The sequence below is a fragment of the Prionailurus bengalensis genome, chromosome B3 (genome assembly GCF_016509475.1).
Source record: "Prionailurus bengalensis isolate Pbe53 chromosome B3, Fcat_Pben_1.1_paternal_pri, whole genome shotgun sequence".
Classification (NCBI taxonomy): Eukaryota; Metazoa; Chordata; class Mammalia; order Carnivora; family Felidae; genus Prionailurus; species Prionailurus bengalensis.
Window position 1 is genome coordinate 135,515,821 of NC_057355.1, and position 22,737 is coordinate 135,538,557.

General features: G+C 41.9%; 1 protein-coding gene across 1 annotated transcript in view; it reads right to left on the minus strand.

The window, feature by feature from the left end:
- Positions 1–22,737, minus strand: part of CATSPERB (cation channel sperm associated auxiliary subunit beta) — a 109,617-nt gene that overhangs the window by 25,858 nt on the left and 61,022 nt on the right. The window contains exons 16-19 of the mRNA XM_043556852.1: positions 17,006–17,160; positions 14,455–14,609; positions 3,284–3,474; positions 752–1,090 (exon numbers count right to left, since the gene is read on the minus strand). Of these exons, the coding sequence (XP_043412787.1) occupies positions 752–1,090; positions 3,284–3,474; positions 14,455–14,609; positions 17,006–17,160 (840 nt within the window). The remainder of the gene's footprint in view (positions 1–751; positions 1,091–3,283; positions 3,475–14,454; positions 14,610–17,005; positions 17,161–22,737) is intronic.

Sequence of the window (22,737 nt, forward strand, 5' to 3'; positions counted from 1 at the left end):
TAGCTTTACTTAATGGTCTTGGTTCCAACCTCCTACCACAAAGCATATTCTGCTAATGCTTGGGCATTAAAATCCATCCCTCTGTCTATATGGCCTATATCTGAGTCTCACATCCTTCAGGGAGCCACAAAGTAGCTAATTTATTTGGCTTTGAGTTCCCTCTTCATTTCTGGCGACAAGATTTTTTTCTCTTTTGCTCCCTTCCTTCCATCTTTCCTCCTCTCTTTCTAGCTCAGCTTTTTACTAAAATTTTTATTTTATTTTTCTAGTATGCCATTTCTCCATCATCTTTAGGAAGTTTAATATTACTTTTATAATAAGTAAATGCATGGAAAAATAGGGAAAAGTATAGAATTCTATTTTAAAAGGCTTTTTGGGGGCTTAAAATAAATACTTGAAATAATTGCAACAACACCAAAGTAACTAAAAGATTTTCTTTTCAGAGGACGGCAAAAATCTAAGCTAAAATCCTGTGTAAATTTGGGCTGGTAACTTAACTCACTTTCCTCATCTGTAAATGAGAATTAAAATCTAGCCTTTTAGAGTTGTTGTAAGTAGTAAAAATACACAAAAATAATTTAGTACAGAGCCTCGCACACAGTAAGCATTCAGTCATTAGCAGCTCATACTGTGATTAGCAGAATGCCAGTTACTACATAAGCCAAAGATAAAGGAAATACTATCAAAGAGTATATATTCCAGAAAAACAACAACATCTCCTTTTGATGTTTCCCAATACAAATAAGCTTACCTTTTGTATTAGGTATGACCTTAACTTTTAAAGTATGAGACTTCCCCAGATCAATGTATTTCAGGACATTGAGGGATAGGGAATCATCATGTTGTTGAAACCAGTAATTACATGGTTTTGCATATATTTTCCACATTCGTCCATTCCTGTGCCCAAAGTTGTATAAGAACCAGGAGTCTTTGGGGACGGTCATATTGTTGAGTACTTTTGCAGGCATGGTAGCAATAGCCAAGGCATTCTTATCATCTAAAATGCTTATGATCATGAAGCTGCTGTAACCAGGAATCACCACGGTCTTCTCCACATCCAGATCTTGAAATGAAGAAATGGTACCTGAGGCTAAAACAGGAATCATTTATTATAAAATAAAATAGCAAATGTTCTCCAAGCACACTGGTGGACGTAACTGATGAAAACACAATTTGAGTTTTTAAACTATGGTCTTAACCAGAGAACACGCTGGCCAGATTTTGAGGTCAGAATTCAAATTATTTTGTAGAAAGTATATCACAAATATGTCAAGCACAAACCTATACTTTAACTTTATTATGAAACTAGTTCTATAAAATCCTTATCAGAAAAAAAAAAACCCACATAGGGCTAAGTAGTGACAAAAAAGCTGATTACTATAGAAATGCCAAGAACCTTAATAATTTAGAATCTTCACAAGAGAAGGATAACATAGCCAGTGATTCCCCAGTACCTAAAGGTGTGCCTATTACATAGAAGGTGCTCAACAAATATTTGCTGAGTAGATGAGTAATTGTTCAGAAAAAGCTTGAAGATTTAAAAGAAACTAGACTTTAGGGAAGGACCGTGAGGAACACCACCATATAAGGAATGGAAAGGGAGAAAGATTTCACCAAGCAGATAAAGAAGAAATCAGTGGAGAAAATCCACCAGAGAGGATGTGCAGGGAGCCAAAAGAAGGCTGTTTCAAGGAAGGGAATTCATCACAATCAAATGTCTTTGATAGGTCATGAAACATACCACCACCACCAATATTCTCCTCATTCTGAAAAAATAAAGCGGTCAGAAGAGACCCTCATAGCTCTCTTTATCATGTACACATGCTCTAATTTTCTCCCACTTAAAACAAACCAACAAAAATCCTTACCCAGCTTTCTTTCAACTGCCACATAATCTCTCTCCTCCCCTTATAAACAATTCCTCGAGACGGTTGCCTGCATTCACTGTCTTCAATTCCTCTCCTTTCCTAATGTTTCGAATCTAATCCAACCAGACTTTCATCTATACTACTCCACCCAACAAAAGCTTTTGTCAGTAACTTTCATACAGATCTGCTGGTCAGTTTTCCTTCCTCTTCTGACCTGACCTCCTTCTTGAAAGACCTTCCTCACCTGGCTTCTGAGAGACAGTTTCTCTTAGTTCTTCTTTGAGCAGACCATCCAGTCTCCTTTCCTGACTCGTCGGAATGTTAGGGATTGCATCTTAGGCCTTTTCTTTCTGTATTTACACTCATCTTGCGGGCGACGTCATCTGGTTGCATAGCATCAACTATCATACATGTACTGATGGCTCAAATTTCTCTCTCCAGTCCAGATGCCTTTCCTGAACTCCACATTTGTCTTCCTAAATGTGAACCTCATTTCCCCACTTGGATGAGTAACAGGCATCTTCAATTTAATATAATCTCTCACCTGATTACTTCAACTTCGAAACTGATCTCTCTTGTCCTTTCCTTCTTAACCTCTCTCCGTCACCTACGCAGTATATTCTCAACACAGGAACGAAAGCGAACATGTTAAAATCTAAGTCCAGTCATGTTACTTTCTGCATGAAACCCTCCAATGGCTCCCCCATTTACTCACAATAAAATCCAAATCCTTACAGTAAACTATACTAACTTTGGCTTTGTATCTATCATGTATAATCCTTTGAAAAGAATTACCCTACATAACAGTGATTTAAAATTATTTTAGTAGGGGCGCCTGGGTGGCGCAGTCGGTTAAGCGTCCGACTTCAGCCAGGTCACGATCTCGCGGTCCGTGAGTTCGAGCCCCGCGTCAGGCTCTGGGCTGATGGCTCGGAGCCTGGAGCCTGTTTCAGATTCTGTGTCTCCCTCTCTCTGACCCTCCCCCGTTCATGCTCTGTCTCTCCCTGTCTCAAAAATAAATAAACGTTAAAAAAATTAAAAAAAAATAAATAAAATAAAATTATTTTAGTATGTAGGGCAAAATCTACATGAACAATTTTTTTTTGGATTTCCATTTTTTTTGTTTTTTTTTTTACTTCTCCTGAATACTGCTTATGATGAAATCAATAACATTATAGGCATAAAAGACAGGCACTGGTATAGGTGAAATATTAATGAAGTTATAGTTAGGGTTTGTTATATTAGAAACCAAAACTTCCTCCAGGCACCTGAGTATGTAGACTTCAGCAGATTGTCAACTGGACAAAATTTTGAAATATACTGTTTTATAAGTAAGCATGAACAATCCTCCTAAAAAGATAATTCTTCATCTTTTTTTTTAAGCTATCAGAGATGTGCTATATTATTACACTTACTTTGCGGTTGAAGAGTAAGTTTATAGGTGACATTGCCAGTTTGAGTAATGGAAAGGGAACTAGACAAACAAGAGCTCTCGTTCACTTCTTCTATTCCAAAAGGGTCTATCACTTCCACAATAATAGAGGACAAAAATCCTTCAGTAAGGTTATGTTGTAGTATCTCTCTTATATAAGCTGTTCCAGTTTTCCTAAAGACCAAAGCAACAAATATCAAACCCATCTGGATAAAACAGTGGTTTAAATGAGCAAGTTTGTGAAAATATGATTTAGAAATATATCAAAAATGGCTAACAAATGAGTATTTGATTATCATTTATTCAACCTCATTAGCAATCAATGAAATCTCAACCACTGCAACTAGATACAGTTTTTCACCCATCAGAGATTAGCAAAGATTTTTATTATTTATTTATTTATTTATTTATTTAATGTTTATTTATTATTGAGAGACAGAGAGACACAGAGCATGAGCGGGGGAGGGGCAGAGACAGGAGAAGACATAGAATCCCAAGCAGGCTCCAGGCTCCGAGCTGTCAGCACAGAGCCCCGCGCGGGCCTCGAACTCACAAACCGGGAGATCATGACCTGAGCTAAAGTCGGAGGCTTAACTGTCTGAGCCACCCAGGCGCCCCAGCAAAGATTTTTAAATGACAGGGTTCAGGAGTGGCAAGAATTGAGTGGAGACAGGCACTCATCCACTACTGATGGTTTGTAAATTGGTACAAGCTTCCCAGAAAGCAGACTGACATTATGCATGAAGGGCTCTATCATTATTTCCCCTCTATGATTCCATAAGTCTACTGACAGGGCTCTATCCTAAGGCAATAACTTGAAACACAGAAAAAGAAAAAAAGCTTTCCACACAAAGATGTTCATCATGGCATTATGATGAAAGTTAGAAATAAGAAATACCGACAATCAGAGAATTAAGTAAATAATAATACATGATCTAGTTAGAATAGATGTAACTATTAAAATCGTATTTAGAAAGTGTTTTTCCTTATATAAGGAAAGTGGTCATGTTCTAATGTCTAAATGAAAGAAGTAATGTGATCCGTGAGCGTGGAATGTTTTTCCATTTCTTTGTGTCCTCGATTTCTTTCATAAGTGTTTCAAAGTTTGCAGAGTATAGATCTTTTACTTCTTTGGTCAGGTTTATTCCTTGGTATCTTACTGCTTTTGGTGCAATTATAAATGGGATTGATTCCATGATTTCTCTTTCCGCTGCTTCATTATTGGTGCATAGAAATGCAACAGATTTCTGTATATTGATTTTTATATCCTACGACTTGGTTGAATTCATGTATCATTCTAGCAATTTTTTTTTGGTGTAGTCTTTCAGATCAGAAGAACAAATATTGTTAAAATGTCTATACAACCAAAGCAGTCTACACATTCAATGCAACCTCTATCAAAATAACACCAGCATTTTTTTCAGAGATAGAACAATCCTAAAATTTGTATGGAACCACAAAAGACTCCAAATAGCCAAACTAATGTTGAAAAAGAAAAGCAAAGTGGGAGTCATCACAATTCCAAACGTCAAGCTGTATTACAAAGCTGTAATCATCAAGAGTATGGTACTGGCACAAAAACAGATACATAGATCAATGGAACAGAGTAGAGGACCGAGAAGTGGACCCACAACTGTATGGTCAACTCATCTTTGACAAAACAGGAAAGAATATCCAGTGGAAAAAAGACAGTCTCTTCAACAAATGGTGTTGGGAAAACAGGACAGCGACATGCAGAAGAATGAAACTGTATCACTTTGGTACACCATATACAACATAAATTCAAAATGGTTGAAAGACCTAAATGTAAGACAGGAAACCATCAAAATCCTAGAGAAGAACACAGGCAGCAACTTCTTTGACCTCAGCCACAGCAACTTCTTACTATACACATCTCCGGAGGCAAGGGAAACAAAAGCAAAAATGAACTACTGGGACTTCATGAAGATAAAAACCATGTGCACAGAGAAGGCAACAATCAACAAAACTAAAAGGCAGACTATGGTATGGGAGAAAGTATTTGCAAATGACATATTGGATAAAGGGCTAGTATCCAAAATCTACAAAGAACTTACCAAACTCAACACCCACCCCCCACCCCCACCAAATCCAGTTAAGAAATGGGCAGAAGACATGAATAGACACTTTTCCAAAGAAGACATCCAGGTGGCTAACACACACAAGAAAAAAAATGCTCAATGCTCAACATCACTCATTACCAGGGAAATACAAATCAAAACCACAATGAGATACCACCTCACACCAGGCGGAGTGGTTAAAATTAACAATTCAGGAAACAACAGATGTTGGCAAGGATGTGGAGAAAGGGGAACTCTCTTGCACTGTTGATGGGAATGTAAACTGGTACAGCCACTCTGGAAAACAGTTTAGAGGTTCCTCAGAAAGTTAGAGATAGAACTACTCTATGACCCAGCAATTACACTACTAGGTATTTATCTAAAGGATACAAAAATACTGATGCAAAGGGATACAGGCACCCCAGTGTTTATAGCAGCATTATCAACAATAGCCAAATGATGGAAAGAGCCCAAATGTCCACAAGCTGATGAATGGATAAAGAAGATACCATACAGATATAGATGTAGATACAGACACATAGATATAGATATATGGATACATATACAGTGAACTATTAGTCATCAAAAAGAATAAAATCTTGCCATTTGCAATGGCATGGAGCTAGAGTGTATTATGCTAAATGAAACAAGTTCATCAGAGTGATTTCACTCGTACGTGGAACTTAAGAAAGAAAACAGATGAACATATGGGAAGGGAAGGAAAAATAAAATAAGATAAAAACAGAGAGGGAGGAAAACCATAAGATTCTCTTAACAGTAGAGACCCAACTGACGGTTGATGGAGGGAGGTGGGTGGGGAGATGGGCTAGATGGGTGATGGGCATTAAGGAGCACACTTGTGACGAGCACTGGGTGTTGTATGTAAGCGATGAATCACTAAATTCTATTCCTGAAAACAATACTACACTGGATGTTAACTAACTTGAATTTAAATAAAATCTTGGAAGAAAAGAAACAAAGAATAGATGAAAGAAGCAATGTGAAAAATGGTAATCAAAAAATTAAAAAGGCATATTTAAAAGGATTAATTGCTAACTCATCAAAATGTTTACAGTTGTGATCCTAATTTGCTTCTTCATGTTTATCTGACTCCTAAGAAATTTGCAAGGAGCAAGTACTTTACAGTCAAGGAAAAAAATCCATTTAAAAAATGTTAACTTGAAACATCCACATGTAAAAGAAAAAAAAAATCTAGACACAGACTTTACACTCTTCACAAAAATTAACTTGAAATGGATCACAGACTTAAATATAAAATGCAAAACCATAGAACTCATACAAGATTAACATAGGAGAAAAATCTACATGACCTTGGGTATGGGGATGACTTTTTAGATATAACACTGAAGTTATGATCCATGAAAGAAAACATTGATAAGCCATACTTTATTAAAATTAAAAACATCTGTTCTGTGAAAGACACTGTCAAGAGAATTAGAAGACAAACCACCGACCTGGGGAAAATATTGCAGAAGACACACCTGATAAAGGACTGTTACCCAAAATGAACTGTAGAGAAGGAAAAAAGCCTTTTTTTCTTTTTTTTTTTTTCCTCTACCTCCCTAAATTCTGAACCTGAGGGCCTGGAAATTAAACTGACAAAAGACAGATTACAAGAAGAAAACAAATAGAGTTTATTTTTCTAATGTTTATCTATCTATCTATCTATCTATTTATTTAGAGAGGGATAGAAAGCAAGTGGGGGAGGGGCAGCGAGAGAGAGAGAGAGAGAGAGAGAGAGAGAGAGAGAGAGAATCCCAAGCAGGCTCTGCACTGTGAGCACGGACCCCGCCAAGGGGCTTCACAAACTGTGAGAGCATGACCTGAGCTGAAACCAAGAGTTGGATGCTTAACCAACTGAGCTACCTGGGCGTCCAACAAATAGAGTTTATTAACCTGTGTGTCATGTTTACACACTAGAGAAACTTCAGTGATGAGGAACTCAAAGGGGTGGTTAGAACCTGAGGCTTACAAAGCATTTTAACAAAGAACAGTAAATTCTCTGAAAAGCGACAAGGCAAAGGAAAAGCGGTTTAGGCTTTCAGGAGTGCCAAACTGGAAAAGTAAATATGCCTCTGAGGGAAACTAAGGAAAGAGAAGTCTTGTTTAGTAAGATTGGTTATGTAGATTCCACTCTGGCCTCTGGGCTTAAAAGAGTCTCTGGAGATTAGGAATCATCTTGCCTTTCCTGGTGGGGAGGGAGAGGGCAGAGATTTTTTTTTCTTAATTGCTTAATTAAGCAATTGCTTAATTGCTTCACTGTTTTTCTTTGTTCTTTTTTCTTTTTGTAAGATGAGAATTCAGGAAAATGATAAAAATCTATGCTCTTCGTTAGAAAACCAGAGGAGAAATAAAAGCTCTTTCATTTATCAGCTGTGTGATGCCTTGAAATGCCTATCCCTACGAGTCACAGTGTCCTTACGTGCATTTTATTAAAGGGGCAACTTGGGTTTTAAGTCAGAGACTTTTTTTTTCTTGTATCTGCTTCTTCTCAATTGTCTTCAGCTGAAAACAATCCTCATGCCAAACTGGAATATTTTGGGGTGGCACATTCTGATCCCCTACAATATAAAGAACTCTTAAAACTCAGTAATAAAAAAATCAACCCAATTTAAAAATGGGCAAATGAACTGAACAGACACCTCACCAAAGAAGATATACAGATGGCAGATAAGCATATGAAAAGATGCTCCACATCATACATCATCTATGTATTATATATTACATCATTATATATTACATATATAATGTAATATATAATACATTATATATATTATAAACCATAATATAAACTATAAAAATATAAACTATAAACATAATATAGACTTTGGGTGATGATGGTATGTCAATGTAGGTAATAAGTGTACCACCATAGTGCAAGACATTGACAGTGGGGAAGATTGTGTATGTGGGTACGGAGGGTGGATGTATGAGAACTCTGTACTTCCTGTTCAGTTTTGCTATGGACCCAAAACTTCTCTAAAGAGTAAAGTTTCTTAGGGGCTCCCATGTGGCTCAGTCGGTTGAGCTTCTGACTTCGGCTCAAGTCATGATCTCACAGTCTATAAGTTCGAGCCCCGCGTTGGACTCTGCTGACAGCTCAGAGCCTGGATCCTGTTTCGGATTCTGTGTCTCCCTCTCTCTCTGCCCCATCCCCGCTCATGCTCTGTCTCTCTCTGTCTTGAAAATAAATAAAACATTAAAAAAATTTTAAAAAAGAATGAAGTTTCTTAATGAGAAAAAATGACCCTCGTTGCCTCTGAAGTCAATGACCAATGGCCAGGCAGACACCTTGACTACCAAAGCTGTTTCTCCCCTTCTCCACTCGAGTCTCTTTTACTCAAGTGTCTAGGGTTTGCTGTTGGGGGTAATTAAACTCTACTGTTCTGGGAGAGGTAAGAAATCAGTGGGTTGTTTTTTTTTGTTTTTTTGTTTTTTGACAGACAGAGAGAGAGAGAAAGGGAGGGAGGGAGTATGTGAGCAGGGGAGAGGGGCAGAGTTAGACAGAGAGAGAATCTTAAGCAGGCTCCATACTCAGAGCAGAACCCAACGTGGGGCTCGATCCCACAAACCTGTGAGATCATGACCTGAGCTGAAATCAAGAGTCAGACACACAATCAACTGAGTCACCCAGGCGCCCCTAGTTATAAGACTTCTGATTTTGCTTTAGAGGAAGAAAGATCAATCCAACAAGAAAACAAAGGAAATAAAGCACAAAGTCATCACTCTCCATAAGTCCATTAGAGAACTAAGGTCACCAACTAACATGACCAACTAACATTAAATCCAGGGGAATAAGCCATTCCAAGGAGAGTCTGAACACAGGAAGAGACTTACCACTAGAAGAGCTTGGGAGGGAGAGACCCAGTGTTGGCCACAACACAAGCAAGTAAGAATTGGCTAAAATTGCTAAAAAAAAAAAAAAAAAAAAAAAAAAAAAGGAAGCCCGAGTATATGCTTGCATTATGAGTTTGGAGAAGCTAGGGTACCTTTCAAAGGGGTGTCCCCTTTGAACTCACAAGTTACTTCCTTCCCATGGGCTTTCCCAGAGGCTCATGAGAAAGACAGGGGCAGGGCAATAGACCAGAGAGACCCCCTGGTGGTGGTCCAGGCAGCATGGAGGATGGGAGGAAACAGGCATCAAACATCATCCACTTTCTTGAACTTTCTTTCATAGGAAGCAAAAATTTCAAGCCATGGGAAGCAAGATATTAACCACTTTTGCACACTGGCCTCCAAAGAAGTGATCAGTGCTGGGAGGGGTGGTTGGAGGGTGCTGGCACTGAAGCCCTGCTTCCCTCCCACCTCCCCTCCCTCTGTCCCCCTATGTGGCAAAAGCTTGAAGCTACTGGGATACAGGAAGCAAAAGCCATGGGGCACAGGCAAAGACACATCAGGATGAGAGAAGTATAAAATAATAGCGCTCGACCCATTATAGAGGGTCAGGAAGCTGTCTTGTGTCTATAGTTCTGGTAGAATTATCTAGGGGTGCCTGGGTGGTACAGGTGGTCAAGCATCCAACTCAATTTTAAGCTCAGGCCGCTGTCTTAGCACCTTTTAGTGAAAAGACTAGACTGTTCTTTTTGCATTCTTATCCAGTGTCACATTGATTGTCCATAAAATGAATGTCTCTTGGGGCGCCTGGATGGCTCAGTTGGTTAAGCATCTGACTTTGGCTCAGTCTTGTGGTCTGTGAGTCCAAGCCCCACATCGGGCTCTGCACTGACAGCACAGAGCCTGCTTGGGATTCTGTCTCCCTCTCTCTCTGCCCCTCCCCTGCTTGCACATGCTCTTTCTCAAAAATAAATAAACATTAAAAAGAAATTTTTTTAAAGCATTATCTCACTATGAGGAGAAGAGCCGGAAATTTCCACCCAAGATTGAATCTCAGATACCAGGCAGAATTTGGCTGCAAGAGGTAATTTCTATTAACAGATTATTGTTTTTTGGTGGTTTTTTTCCCCCTCCCTTAATGGAATCTGACAAGCTGAATGTAACATTTAAATGCAAGGACGGGGCACCTGGGTGGCTCAGTTGGTTGGGCGTCCGACTTTGGCTCTGGTCATGATCTCGCGGTTCGTGGGTTCAAGCCCCGTGTCGGGCTCTGTGCTGACAGCTCAGAGCCTGGAGCCTGCTTTGAATTCTGTGTCTCCCTTTCTCTCTCTGCCCCTTCCTTACTCACTCTCTGTCTCTCACAAATAAATAAACATTGAAAAAAAAATTTTAAAGCAAGGACAAAGGCCAAGAAAAACCAGGAGGGGTTGTTACACAGAGTTTTAGTCACTGTGACAAAGGGAACATGAATACTCCAGTGAAGCAGAAGAGAGACAGAAACAGACTCCCTCACACATGGACTCATCACATGTTGCAGGGTGGGGAGAGCCCACATCAGTGGGGGGAAAGAGTGACTTCTACAGATGGCTGGTTATATATATATAAAAAGAAAGAAATCAGTTCCTACTTCACACGACACACATTGGTTCTAGATAGACTAAACACTTAAAAATGAAAAGCCAAACTAAGACTATTACACAAAAACACAGGAGAGTTGCCAAATAGATCGTGGTGTATTAATGTGAGTGAATTACAGATGCATCCATACCGAGGAATTTAAAAAGCATATCGCTGTATGGAAAAGCATATCGCTGTATGGAAAAGGCAAGTCGCAGAAGAATAATACATTTAGCAAAACTAAATAGTATGTTTTGATGCATGGGTACATGGTAAAGCCATAAAGAAAAAAATGTGTCAATGTTCACGCAGAAATCAAGATGATGCTGATCTCTGGGGGACCAGGCCTAGTGTTGGGGTGGGGAAGAAAGGAGACCTTCCCAGGGGGGATTGCCCAAGGGGTGGAGGGAACCAGCAGGGTGGACAGGTGGAGTAGTGGCCTTGTCCCTTCCAAAGGACTCTGGAGGAGGGCCTCTCCATCAGGAGGGCCTCTTCCCCCTTTATTTCACCTGCTTTCTCTCCCCTGAACTCTGGAAGGGCTAGAAACCATAAGCTTCAAGGGAAGAAGATACTAGAAGCTGAAAAATAGTAAGAATGAGCAATACCCCACCTCCCCCCGCTCCCCAGTCCAGGTCAGGCCCAAACAGGGGCTGGGAAACAAATTTAAATTGGGTAAGAATTTGACCTCTCCTAAAACACTGGACAAGAAGAGAGTCACGTGATTCTTAGACTGACTTAGACATTTTTAGACCAAGGAAATATTCACCTGCCCTCGAAGAGAAAAGCTATGGGACTTGCCTGATATTCATCTAGAGATAGAACGGAGAGAAGTCCACGGAGGGGCTTGAAGGACGGTAAGAGGAAAATTAAAGGTGGTCTCTCCAGCTTATGCAGTGAGCAAATTTCACATCTATCTATCCAGTTACTCACATAATTAGAAGACTTCAATGCCTCTCCTTCACCTGGAATGACATCTAACCCCCCAACCCCATCCCCGTGGGACTCAGAAGGCCCCACCCAACCTGGCTCTATGGTCTTGAATGACTTTTCTCCTCCTTTCACAACACTGAAGTCACTCTGGTTTTCCTTTGGTTTCTCAAACACACACCATGTTCCCATTGGCCTGGGGGCCTTCTACGTGTTGTCCTCTCAGTCTGGAAACTTCCCCCCACCCCTCTCTTCATCCGCATTCTTCTGTTCCCATCATAAGCATCACCGCCCCCGAGCAACCTTCCAACATCCTCCAATAAGGGCTCAACCCTCAGGAAAACACTCTCTTGATGGCCCATGCTCTTCTGCCGTCAATGACGTGAGTTCAAGATGTGCGTGGGTTCGAATGTCGTCTTCACTGCTCTATGGTATCCAGAGTGCCTTGCACATAGTAGGTTTTAAGCAATTGTTTGTGGGAAAATGAATGAAGGGCTCACCCTGCTCCAGCCCCTGAATACCTAGAATCTGCCTTGGCCGATTGCTAACTTTGGAACCTTGGGTCCCAAATCCTTGACCAGTCCAGCTGAAGTTTGGCTTTCTTCTAGTTCTCTGATCCTGGCTCTTTTCTCCCATTTCCTGCCTTGGAGATGGCCATTCCCTCGTTTCCGCACCAGTAGAGCAAAGTTAGAATCTGACCCCAGAATGTGCTGTTCTGATTTTTAAACACAGGCACGCTCACTTTTCCAGAGTTCACCTTGCACCGCTCCACTTTTAGGAAAGACCAACATTAGCCCTTGTTTTCCCTAACTGAAAGAAATCCCAAGAGGATGCCCACTTCCACGAGAAGAGGCAAAAAGTGAAAACAGAATCCAGCTTTGGTTTTGCAGTGAGCTGAGCCCTCATAGGGGCAGCGCACATCCCCAGCAGCAAGAAGGTCCCGCCGAACTCCTCCCCCTCGAACCGCACGCAGCATTCTCTGCACCAAGATGCCAGAGGGCTGACCTGTGTGAGCAGCTGTGGTTTATCTCCATTCATTTTGTGCATCCGTTAGCAAGATATATCGTAAGGCATCAGAAAAAAGCCTAACGGAGGTTATTTTTGGGGTCTGGGAATGCTCAGAAATATTTCCATAAAAATTAAGGGTAATTGTGTCTTTACGCCAGTTTGGCTTCCAAAAAGTTTCACAGGAACACTCTACTTTTGGATAGTGAGGGGAAACTTGTATTTGGATCCTTAAGAGGATCATATGCCTTTTAAAATTACTAGGATGTAAAACACTAATATTAACATTGAGATTATATTAATCATATGTCAGTCTTTTAAAAAGTGATTCTGTATGTTTTCTACAAGGACGTGCCTATGTACACTAAGTGGTGGGCACCTGGGTGGCTCAGCTGGTTAAGCGTCCGACTTCAGCTCAGGTCATGATCTCGCAGCCCATGAGTTTGAGCCCCGCGTCGGGCTCTGTGCGGACAGCTCAGAGCCTGGAGCCTGCTTCAGATTCTGTGTCTCCCTCTCTTCTCTGCCCCTCCCCTGCTCATGCTCTTGCACGCTCTCTCTCTCTAAACACACACACATGCACACACACACACACACACACACACACACACATTAAAAAAAAAGACTAAGTGGCTTGGAAATGTCACACACACAAAATCCCAGGTACTTTTCTTCGACACAGAAAGTTCTACCATCCTTGTGTGGGATGGGGGACTACTAGCAGCATTTGTTCCATCCTATCCAACTTCAGTCTTTACCTCCATCTCTGTGTGAGCTGCCGCACGGCACATGAAGTTGTTGGCTACGCGACAAGGTGCAAACCGATATCCTGATACAAATATAGTAAACAGATTTCAGTCTGGTGGAGACACCTGTTTGGAGTAGGGTGAGTTTCTTCTGGTCATCTGAAATTGTTCCTTTTCTGGTTGTTAGATTTTGGGGGTTGTAAAATTCATAGTGGTCTTCAAAGACGGTTTTTAGCCCTAAAGGTAGCTTTAAAGGTCCTGGGCTCTTGCTGTTATCTTAGAAGTAAGCGTGGCTAAGAATACCACATACCCTGCCGTGCGGTATTTTGTGCAAGATGACCTTCGCTTTGCTAGATGTGTTTGTCCTTAGTACATGTGAGAAATGCCATGTAAGTGAGCAGTATAGACAAGCAGTATCCAGTGTAGCCCAGGACATCTTTGATTACTCGAAGACGAAATCTTTTTTTTTTTTTTTTTTTTAAATTTCTTTTCAACGTTTATTTATTTTTGGGACAGAGAGAGACAGAGCATGAACAGGGGAGGGGCAGAGAGAGAGGGAGACACAGAATCGGAAACAGGCTCCAGGCTCTGAGCCATCAGCCCAGAGCCTGACGCGGGGCTTGAACTCCTGGACCGCGAGATCGTGACCTGGCTGAAGTCGGACGCTTAACCGACTGCGCCACCCAGGCGCCCCTAAGACGAAATCTTTGATACTGAAGGTGCTGACGTGATCAATCCTGTGTTTCTGAACTTGGGGCATCAGTCAAGGCACCTTGGAATCTACCAACGTATGTGGGCTTCCGAGGTATCGGGAAAAGATATACTCTATCTGGTACAGCTAAGAACACGACCCAAAAAAGTCGGCTCGGAATTTAGCGTTTAGAAACCAGTGTGAAATCTAAATACGTGTGAGGCAAATCAGTCCCTACCTGGAGTGTATCACTTTTCCCAAGTGGATGTTGCTGAATTTCTTGGTGTATCTACTTTCCTGAGGTTCGTTTGTGGGGACGTACGCAAAAAAAACCACTTCTTTTAAAGTGATAAACTGTGGCGCGAGAGCAGTTTCGAAGCCCATGTCAGGAGGCTGGAGTAGGAAAAAAGAAAACAGTGCGTCTAAACTACTTTATACTTCACTTAGGGAAAAATGCAAATATGAGATTTGTTTCCAGTTCAGGTCAAAACAGGACCGTTTTTGTTCATCAGTAGGAGTAATATTTCAACATGTTCTGTTTGAATATCCACGCGTGTGTGAGGGATAATATCTTCTCCTGGTGCGGAGGCAAATTCTGGGGAGTAAGATTCAGTTTGGGATTCCTGTGACCTTGGCAGGAGCTGGAGTGGAAGAATGCACCGAGGCATGTCTTCCATTGTGTGCGAGGGGTCTGGAGGGGCAGATTTTGGAGCTCGGTTCTTACTGGAGTTGTTTTTTGTTTTTGTTTTTGTTTTTTTACAGGAAGGGGCTGTGGCATACAGCTCCTCACTTGAAAGCCGCTGTTCCCACCGCTGCATGCCAGTGACCCCACGGCTGACCCCACAACCCCCCCCTCTCCTGTGCTATAGCCTTTCTCATTTCTTCTGTTTCACAAGCCTTTCCCTATAGTCCACGCCAGCACCGCTGCCCCAATTTCTGACCGGTAGTGTCTTTCCAACACACTCTACTCTGATCCTGATCCTGTCCAGCTTGGGGAACTTTGAGGACCATCCCGAAGGGGGTGTTGTGGTTTGACCTCGTTGTTATGACATGGGGAGTGGGGGTGGTAGGTAGTGCAGACTGGTTGGGGGTGCGGCCATTCAACAGTGCCTCCAAGACCCATCTTCTGTCATGTCTTGTCCCCCTAGTGTCTTAAACTTGGGAACCCACTGAAGAGGGGAGAGAGTGGGAAACAGATGCCAGGAGAATAGACATGAGACAGAATCAGTGTCTTAAGGGCTCTCGAAAGGCTGAGAGTGCTTTAGAGTTCCAAACACCACGGGGTGCCTGGGTGGCTCAGTCAGTTAAGCATCTGACTTTGTCTCAGGTCATCTTGAAGTTTGTGAGTTCAAGCCCTACATCAGGTTCTGTCCTGATGGCTCGGAGCCTGGAGCCTGCTTCACATTCTGTGTCTCCCCCTCTCTCTGTCTTCTCCTCCCCAACTCTCTTTCTCAAAAAAAAACAAATAAAGATTAAAAACAATTTTAGAATTCCTAATGCCATTCTAGCCTGGGAGTGACAAGACCACCCTATGAAAAGTGTGTACAAGTTCGATGAAAGGCAACACGCGGGGCCTGGGACCTGCTGTCTGGGTAGATGTCAGTGGTGTGTGTGATTTGGGGTAGATTATTCAGCCTTGCTCTGCCTCATTTTCCTCATCAGTCAAATGAGGATAAGTAGCTGTTACAAAGATTTAAGAGAGCAGAGCAGTGCTCGGGACATAGAGCCACGAAAAAGCCAGTGGTGATTTTTATCCCGGGAGGATGCACGCACAGCTTGTCTGGGGGAGAGAGGTGAGTTAAAAAAAAAAAAAAAAACCTATTTATTGGCTTTTGATTTTAAGAATGTAAACTTTCACATAAGAGAACTAAGACATTTCCTACAAATTGTGAAGTTAGTGAAAAACGGTGGAATCTGCCTTTTTGGCAAGTTCCACCCTCCCCTCATGTCATTTGATTTGTGTCTATGCAGAGCCCACGCGGCAGACTGGCAACTGCACAGAAAGTCATATGGCGGCATTTTACAGTCACAGGGAAGTTCCCGCCGCCCCCTCTAGGACTATCTCGGACAGGGAAAGCAAAGACAACAACCTTTCGGCCCCAGTCTTGGCCTGGTAGTTTGCAGTGATCTGTTAAAACTAGAGTCGGCCTTTATTCCATTTCCTTTGGGCCGAAGGGAAGGTTTTGTTAAGCCCCAGTGAACACAAAAACCTTGTTCTTTGCTGATACACTCAGGAAAGTTCATTTCATGACCGTGTGCCCAGTGATGAGTTCTTAGGCACATGCACCATCACAAGTGGCACATTATACATTGAAATTATTAGAACAACTCTTTGCACTGTCACCTGTGAGGAAGTCCTATATTAGTATCAGAAAAGGAAAAAAAATGAAGGGGCAGGGTTAATATGAAAGAGGAAAGGTAAACCACTGGGAAAAATGGAACTCATATTTCTTGCTCATATTTCTTGGGAGGTAGAAAACCAAACCTATCGTGACCCTGGGTTGGAAGTAATAGGTCTAAGTAATAAGCTTAGAATATCTGGTCATGTTGCTCTGAAGATAGTCTGGGTGGAGTTAAATCTATATAACCCTGAAAGGGACTGGGTAGAAGGTTTTGGAGATGTTCTCTGCTATCTGGAGGCTTTTTCTGTAGTCAAACAGAGCAAAGTGCATTAATACGAGTTTGTCCCAAGGAAAATACCTTCCTGTTTTCCCACAATTCTGTGTGTGGAATGTGGTATATGTATTCTTAAAGCAAGGTGAACAGTTTCAATGCATTATATCACTAACCTGTCCAAAAATACCTTTAGAATTTCCAAAGGCTGCAAATGACCCACCAGCTTCAAAATGGTCTGGAGTCAGTTTATGTATGAAACCCATGTGGTCATAGTATAATGTGAAGATATCGTCATTAATAGATCCGATTTTACTATATCTTCTTAATCCTACGAGGAAAGAAACAGAAGTCTCTTGATGTCGATATAATACAACTAGAGACGTTTGAATACCATACCTTGTAAAAAACAAAACAAAAAAACCCCAAAAAACTAAAAAACCCTTCACTTAAACTAAGGGGTGGAAGTAAGGCTTTGAGACTCCACAATTAGTAAAATACATGTTGGTCTTGGTTAAGTCCCTCAAAAGTCCTTTCGGGGCTCCATTTCATTACAGAACCTGTTCCCTGAAGTAGGTGAAGGCCAGAATGAGGGTCACAGAAGAGATCTGGAGAAAGAGAAGTGAGCTCCCCCTGGTGGTGGTTCCTCTTCCTGATGCCAGGAGAATTATCTGCAGAGACCCCGGAGTCATTAGCTATCCTACGATAAATAGGTTGAACCACATTTGGTGTCCTGTGTTTCTCTCGTGCCTTTAGAGAAACATGATGGGCAGTCCTGGCAGTAATCTGGTAGTAGCAAAGCATTCACCTAACCGAACGGACACTGGTCCAGAGAGAGAGAGAGAGAGAGAGAGAGAGAGAGCTGCCTCCCACAATCCCTGAATGTTGGCGTGCCCCAGGGCTCAATTTTTAGATCTCTTCTCTATATCTGGAGATCTCATCCAGTTTTAGGATTTTAAATCCTTTTTTTTTTTTTAAGTAGGCTTCACACCCAGCACATAGCCCAACATGGGGCATGGAAATTGAGATCAAGACCTGAGCTGAGAGCAAGAGTGGGACACTTAATTGACCGAGCCACCCAGGTGCCACTAAATCCATCTCCTTGCAGATGATTCCCAGATGTAAACCTCTCATCCCATTCTCTTCCCTGAACTCCAGATTTGTATATCTGGCCGCCTACTGACTGTTCCAGATCCATGGCGGTCAGGCATCTCAAACCAAACTCATCCCAGACTGGACTCCCAATCCCCAGGCAAACTCCTCCACCCTCAGCCTTCCTCCTCTCCATAACACCAACTGCAGTTTTCCTTTTGCTCAATCCAAAACCGTGGTGTCATTCTTTCTTTCTTTTTTTGTTTTAATGTGTATTTATTATTGAGAGACACAGAGAGAGTGTGAGCAGGGGAGGGGCAGAGAGAGGGAGACACAGAATCCGAAGCAGGCTCCAGGCTCTGAGCTGTCCGCACAGAGCCCGATGCGGGGCTTGAACTCACGAACTGCAAGATCAAGACCTGAGCCGAAGTCGGACGCTTAATCAACTGAGCCACCCAGGCACCTCCCATGGTGTCATTCTTAATTCTCCTCTTCCTCTCACAGCCTGTATCGAGGCCATCAGCAAATCCTACTGACTCTAGCCTCAAGATGCATATAGAAGCCAACCTTTTCTCGCCAATTCCACCTCTGTCGCCCCGCACAAGTGGATATGATATGGGCAGAGGTTTACTGTGAGGAATTAGCTCATGCAATTATGGAGGCTGAGGACTGCTGTGATCGGCTGTAAGCTAGAGAAGCAAGGGCCTGAGAACCAGGGGATCAGATGGCATAACTCCCAGTCAGAGGACAAAGACATGAGGACTGAAAACCAGAAAGGCCCCTAGTTCAAGTCCTAGGCCAAGGACAGAAGGCTTACGTCCTAGTTCACAGGCAGGCAGGGAGCAAAGGAGGGGATTCCATTTTCCTTCACCCTTTCGTTCCACTCAGGCCTCCGATGGATTGGATGAGGCCCACCCACCCACACTGGGTAGGACAGTCTGCTTTATAGAGCCTGCTGGTTCAAATGCTGATCTCCTCCAGAAACACCCTCACAGTCACATTCAGACATAGTTTAATCTGGGCACTCCTTGGGGTGCCTGGGTGGCTTAGTTGGTTAAGTGTCCGACTTCAGCTCAGGTCATGATCTCACAGTTGGGGAGTTCAAGTCCCGCTTCAGGCTCTGTGCTGACAGCTCAGAGCCTGGAGCCTCCTTCGGATGCTGTGTCTCCTCTCGGTCTCTGTCTCTCTGTCTCTGTCTCTCTCTCAAAAATAAAGGATTTAAAAAATAATTTAAAAAAATATGAGCACCCCTTAGCCCAGTCAAGTTGACACAAAATTAAATATTACAGTTGCTAAGGTTCACTAGGCCATATTTCATCTATAAACATAAGATACACTTTCTTCACATTTTAACATTTTGATTGAGATCACTTTCGTAATCGCCGTGTCTTACAATCATTTCCCACCAGGTGGCACTCAAAGTACAGTGGTCATTTGGCCACACAGGCATGGACTTTGTGCCAGCTTTTTATATTGCCCATCACTTCAAGTTTCCTGAAACACTGGTATAATATCGTTGAATTTTACCGATGCTTAAGATGCCTTCAATAATATTACGTTATAATTTGGCACTGAAACAAAATTGTTATGGGCGCAGTAAGAGAAGAAAACAAAGCAGGGTATATATTTATCAGTAAGCGACACTGGAAGAATCACCACAATGTCACATTTTCTTGTACGACACCAAGTGTCTCATAGAACCTGAGAAAGAAAGAATCCGGGGCGCCTGGGTGGCTCAGTCGGTTAAGCCTCCGACTTTGGCTCAGGTCATGACCTCGCGGTCCATGTGTTTGAGCCCCGCATCCGGTGCTAGAGCGTTGAACCTGCTCCGGATTCTGTGTCTCCCTCTATGCCCCTCCCCCACTTGGACTCTGTCTCTGTCTCTCTCAAAAATAAGTAAACATTAAAGAAATTCTTTAAAAAAAAAAAAAGGAAGGAAGAATCCCACAGGAGATGACACTACATTATCTTTCGCTAGTGAAATACCACTCAAAACGATTACCCTATCACATACCAAGTAAGGCAATAATGTCACAGTAATCCAAGCATCACTCAGGAACACTGTTAAAACAGGGTGTTAAGGTTTAATTGGAAGTTTTTCTTTGTGGTAACAGAACAAAGTCATCTTATGATCAATGAACCCCAGCTTTGACTCAACATAGGTTTTACAACATTCTTCTGTTGGCTTTGCATGTGAATTACTGGTGAAGTTAGTTGGCTCCAAATTCTTAGGTAATATTATTTTTCTCTGAAAGTTCTGTAGAAGAATATGTGCCTTTCATCATGGCAGCAGAAAAAAATCCAAGGCTGACTTGATTTTTCTGTGCCTTTAAAGTTGATTTACATTTTCTATTTCAAATAATTCAGAAGTGTTTCGCTTTTAGTTAAAAAAAATCTTATTGTCAGTTTTGGTTTCCTGTATTGTTTTCTATTTTCAATATTTATTCATTCACCCATCTGTCCACTCGTATCAGAGGGGACGTGCCAGGAACTGTAGATATAGAGAAACAGAGACACCGCCTCCGTTCTTCGCCGGAAATTCCTACAACTTTGTTTCTCAAGCCTCTGTATTTATCATTTTAGATTCTTTCCACCTATTTTTTTTTATTCCATGTAGACATGTTTCTTTATTTTTTTATTTTATTTATTTATTTAATTTTTAAAAATTTACATCCAAATGAGTTAGCATCTAGTGCAACAATGATTTCAGGAGTAGATTCCTTAGTGCCCCTTCTGCATTTAGCCCATCCCTCCTCCCACAACCCCTCCAGTAACCCTCAGTTTGTTCTCCATATTTTTGAGTCTTTTCTGTTTTGTCCCCCTCCCTGTTTTTATAGTATTTTTGTTTCCTTTCCCTTATGTTCATCTGTTTTGTCTCTTAAAGTCCTCATGTGAGTGAGGTCATATGATTTTTGTCTTTCTCTGACTAATTTCATTTATCATAATACCCACCAGCTCCATCCACGTAGTTGCAAATGGCAAGACTTCTTTCTTTTTGATTGCCGAGTAATACTCTGTTGTATATATACCACATCTTCTTTATCCATTCATCCATCGATGGACATTTGGGCTCTTTCCATGCTTTGGCTATTGTCGATAGTGCTGCTATAAACATAGGGGTGCATGTGTCCCTTTGAAACAGCACATCTGTATCCCATGGATAAATGCCTAGTAGTGCAATTGCTGGGTCATAGGGTAGTTCTATTTTTAGTTTTTTGAGGAACCTCCATACTGTTTTCCAGAGTGGCTGCATCAGCTTGCATTCCCAAGACATGTTTCTTTAGTTTCTATCTACACTTTGTCATAGTTCATCATTTATATTGACAATTTAGTTCCATTTTCTTAGGTGTTATTTTTACTGCTTGCAAAGTAATCTTATTTAGCCTATTTCAATTTTTATTTCATAATATGCGCTGTTGATTCTCTGTTTGCCTTTTCCTCCGGATACATCCTTAGACTTCCTCTTCCCTGTTTGCTACACTGGAAGGCTGACCTCCACGAACTGCAATACTTGTGCTCTGTTTCCAGAAGGCTTCTGATTGGGTTTGGCACTAGCAGGAGAGAAGAACAAGGGAAGGAGAGAAAAGTCTAGGTAGTTTTTCCCTGCCTTTCTCCCTACTTTAGTGATACAGTTCTGGCAGTAGCTTTGAGCCTCCAACACTATTCCTCTTATAGGACAGCCCCTCTTCCATCCCAGCTTTGACTGGGCTTGGGTGATGCTATTACCTATCTACTATCTATCTGTCTATCTATCATCTATTTATTTGCATTACCTCTGTTTTAAAATGTTTATTTATTTAAATGTTTGTTTATTTTTGAGAGAGAGAGAAATAGCGTGAGTGGGGGAGGGGCAGAGAGAGTGGGAGACACAGAATCCAAAGCAGGCTCCAGGCTCTGAGCTGTCAGCGTGTAGCCTGACATGGGGCTCAAACTCACCAGTTGTGAGATCATGACTTGAGTCGAAGTCGGATGCTTCACCGACTGAGCCATCCAGGCGCCCCAAAATGTTTGTTTATTTTGAGAGAGAGAGGGAGAGAGAGAGCGAGTGTGCACACACACGCAGGTCGGGGAGGGGCAGAGAGAGAGGGAGAGAGAGAATCCCAAGCAGGTTCCCCGGTGTCAGTGCAGAGCCCATTGTGGGACTCAATCTTATGACCTGAGTTGAAATCAAGAGTCGGATGCTTAACAGGCGCCCCTATTTGCATTGCCTCTTAAATCTGAGGACTGTAATGGTTTTCTCCCATTGCTAGTCTCTGGGTACTTCAGTGTCATTGTTGGTTCCTTTAGCTCTGTCCACTGCTCTGAAAATCATCTCCTTATAAAGGCTCTTCAGGTGAAACACTCGAGTGGAATTATATTTGCTGCCAGGACTAGAAGTGGCACAGTATTTTTACTAGAAATGTCCATGGGAAATAGAATATCCAGGCTGGATTCTGGGACGGAGTCGCTCACATATTCAAGGAATGCACAGATGACCTCTATGCCTGGTAGTTATCATGACGCTGGCAATCCACAGCAAGCAAGGGCATCACAGTTACTCAAAGTATTACTGTAGTGGCAGGGGATGGCGTGTCTGTGGACGGCTGCACTTTAAATGATCAAATGCGGTTGCTGTACCTAACAACGATGACAACTACAAAGATTTTTTCAAAGATTTTCACGAAGACGGTAGGGTGGTACGACTTTATGGATATACCAAAGAGCTTACAAACAACAACGACAACTCATGACCTTGAGTATTCAGCTCAAGGCCATAGTAGAAAACCTGACAGCTTTATGGGGAGAAAAGAACCTCACTTCATACCGCACACGAAAA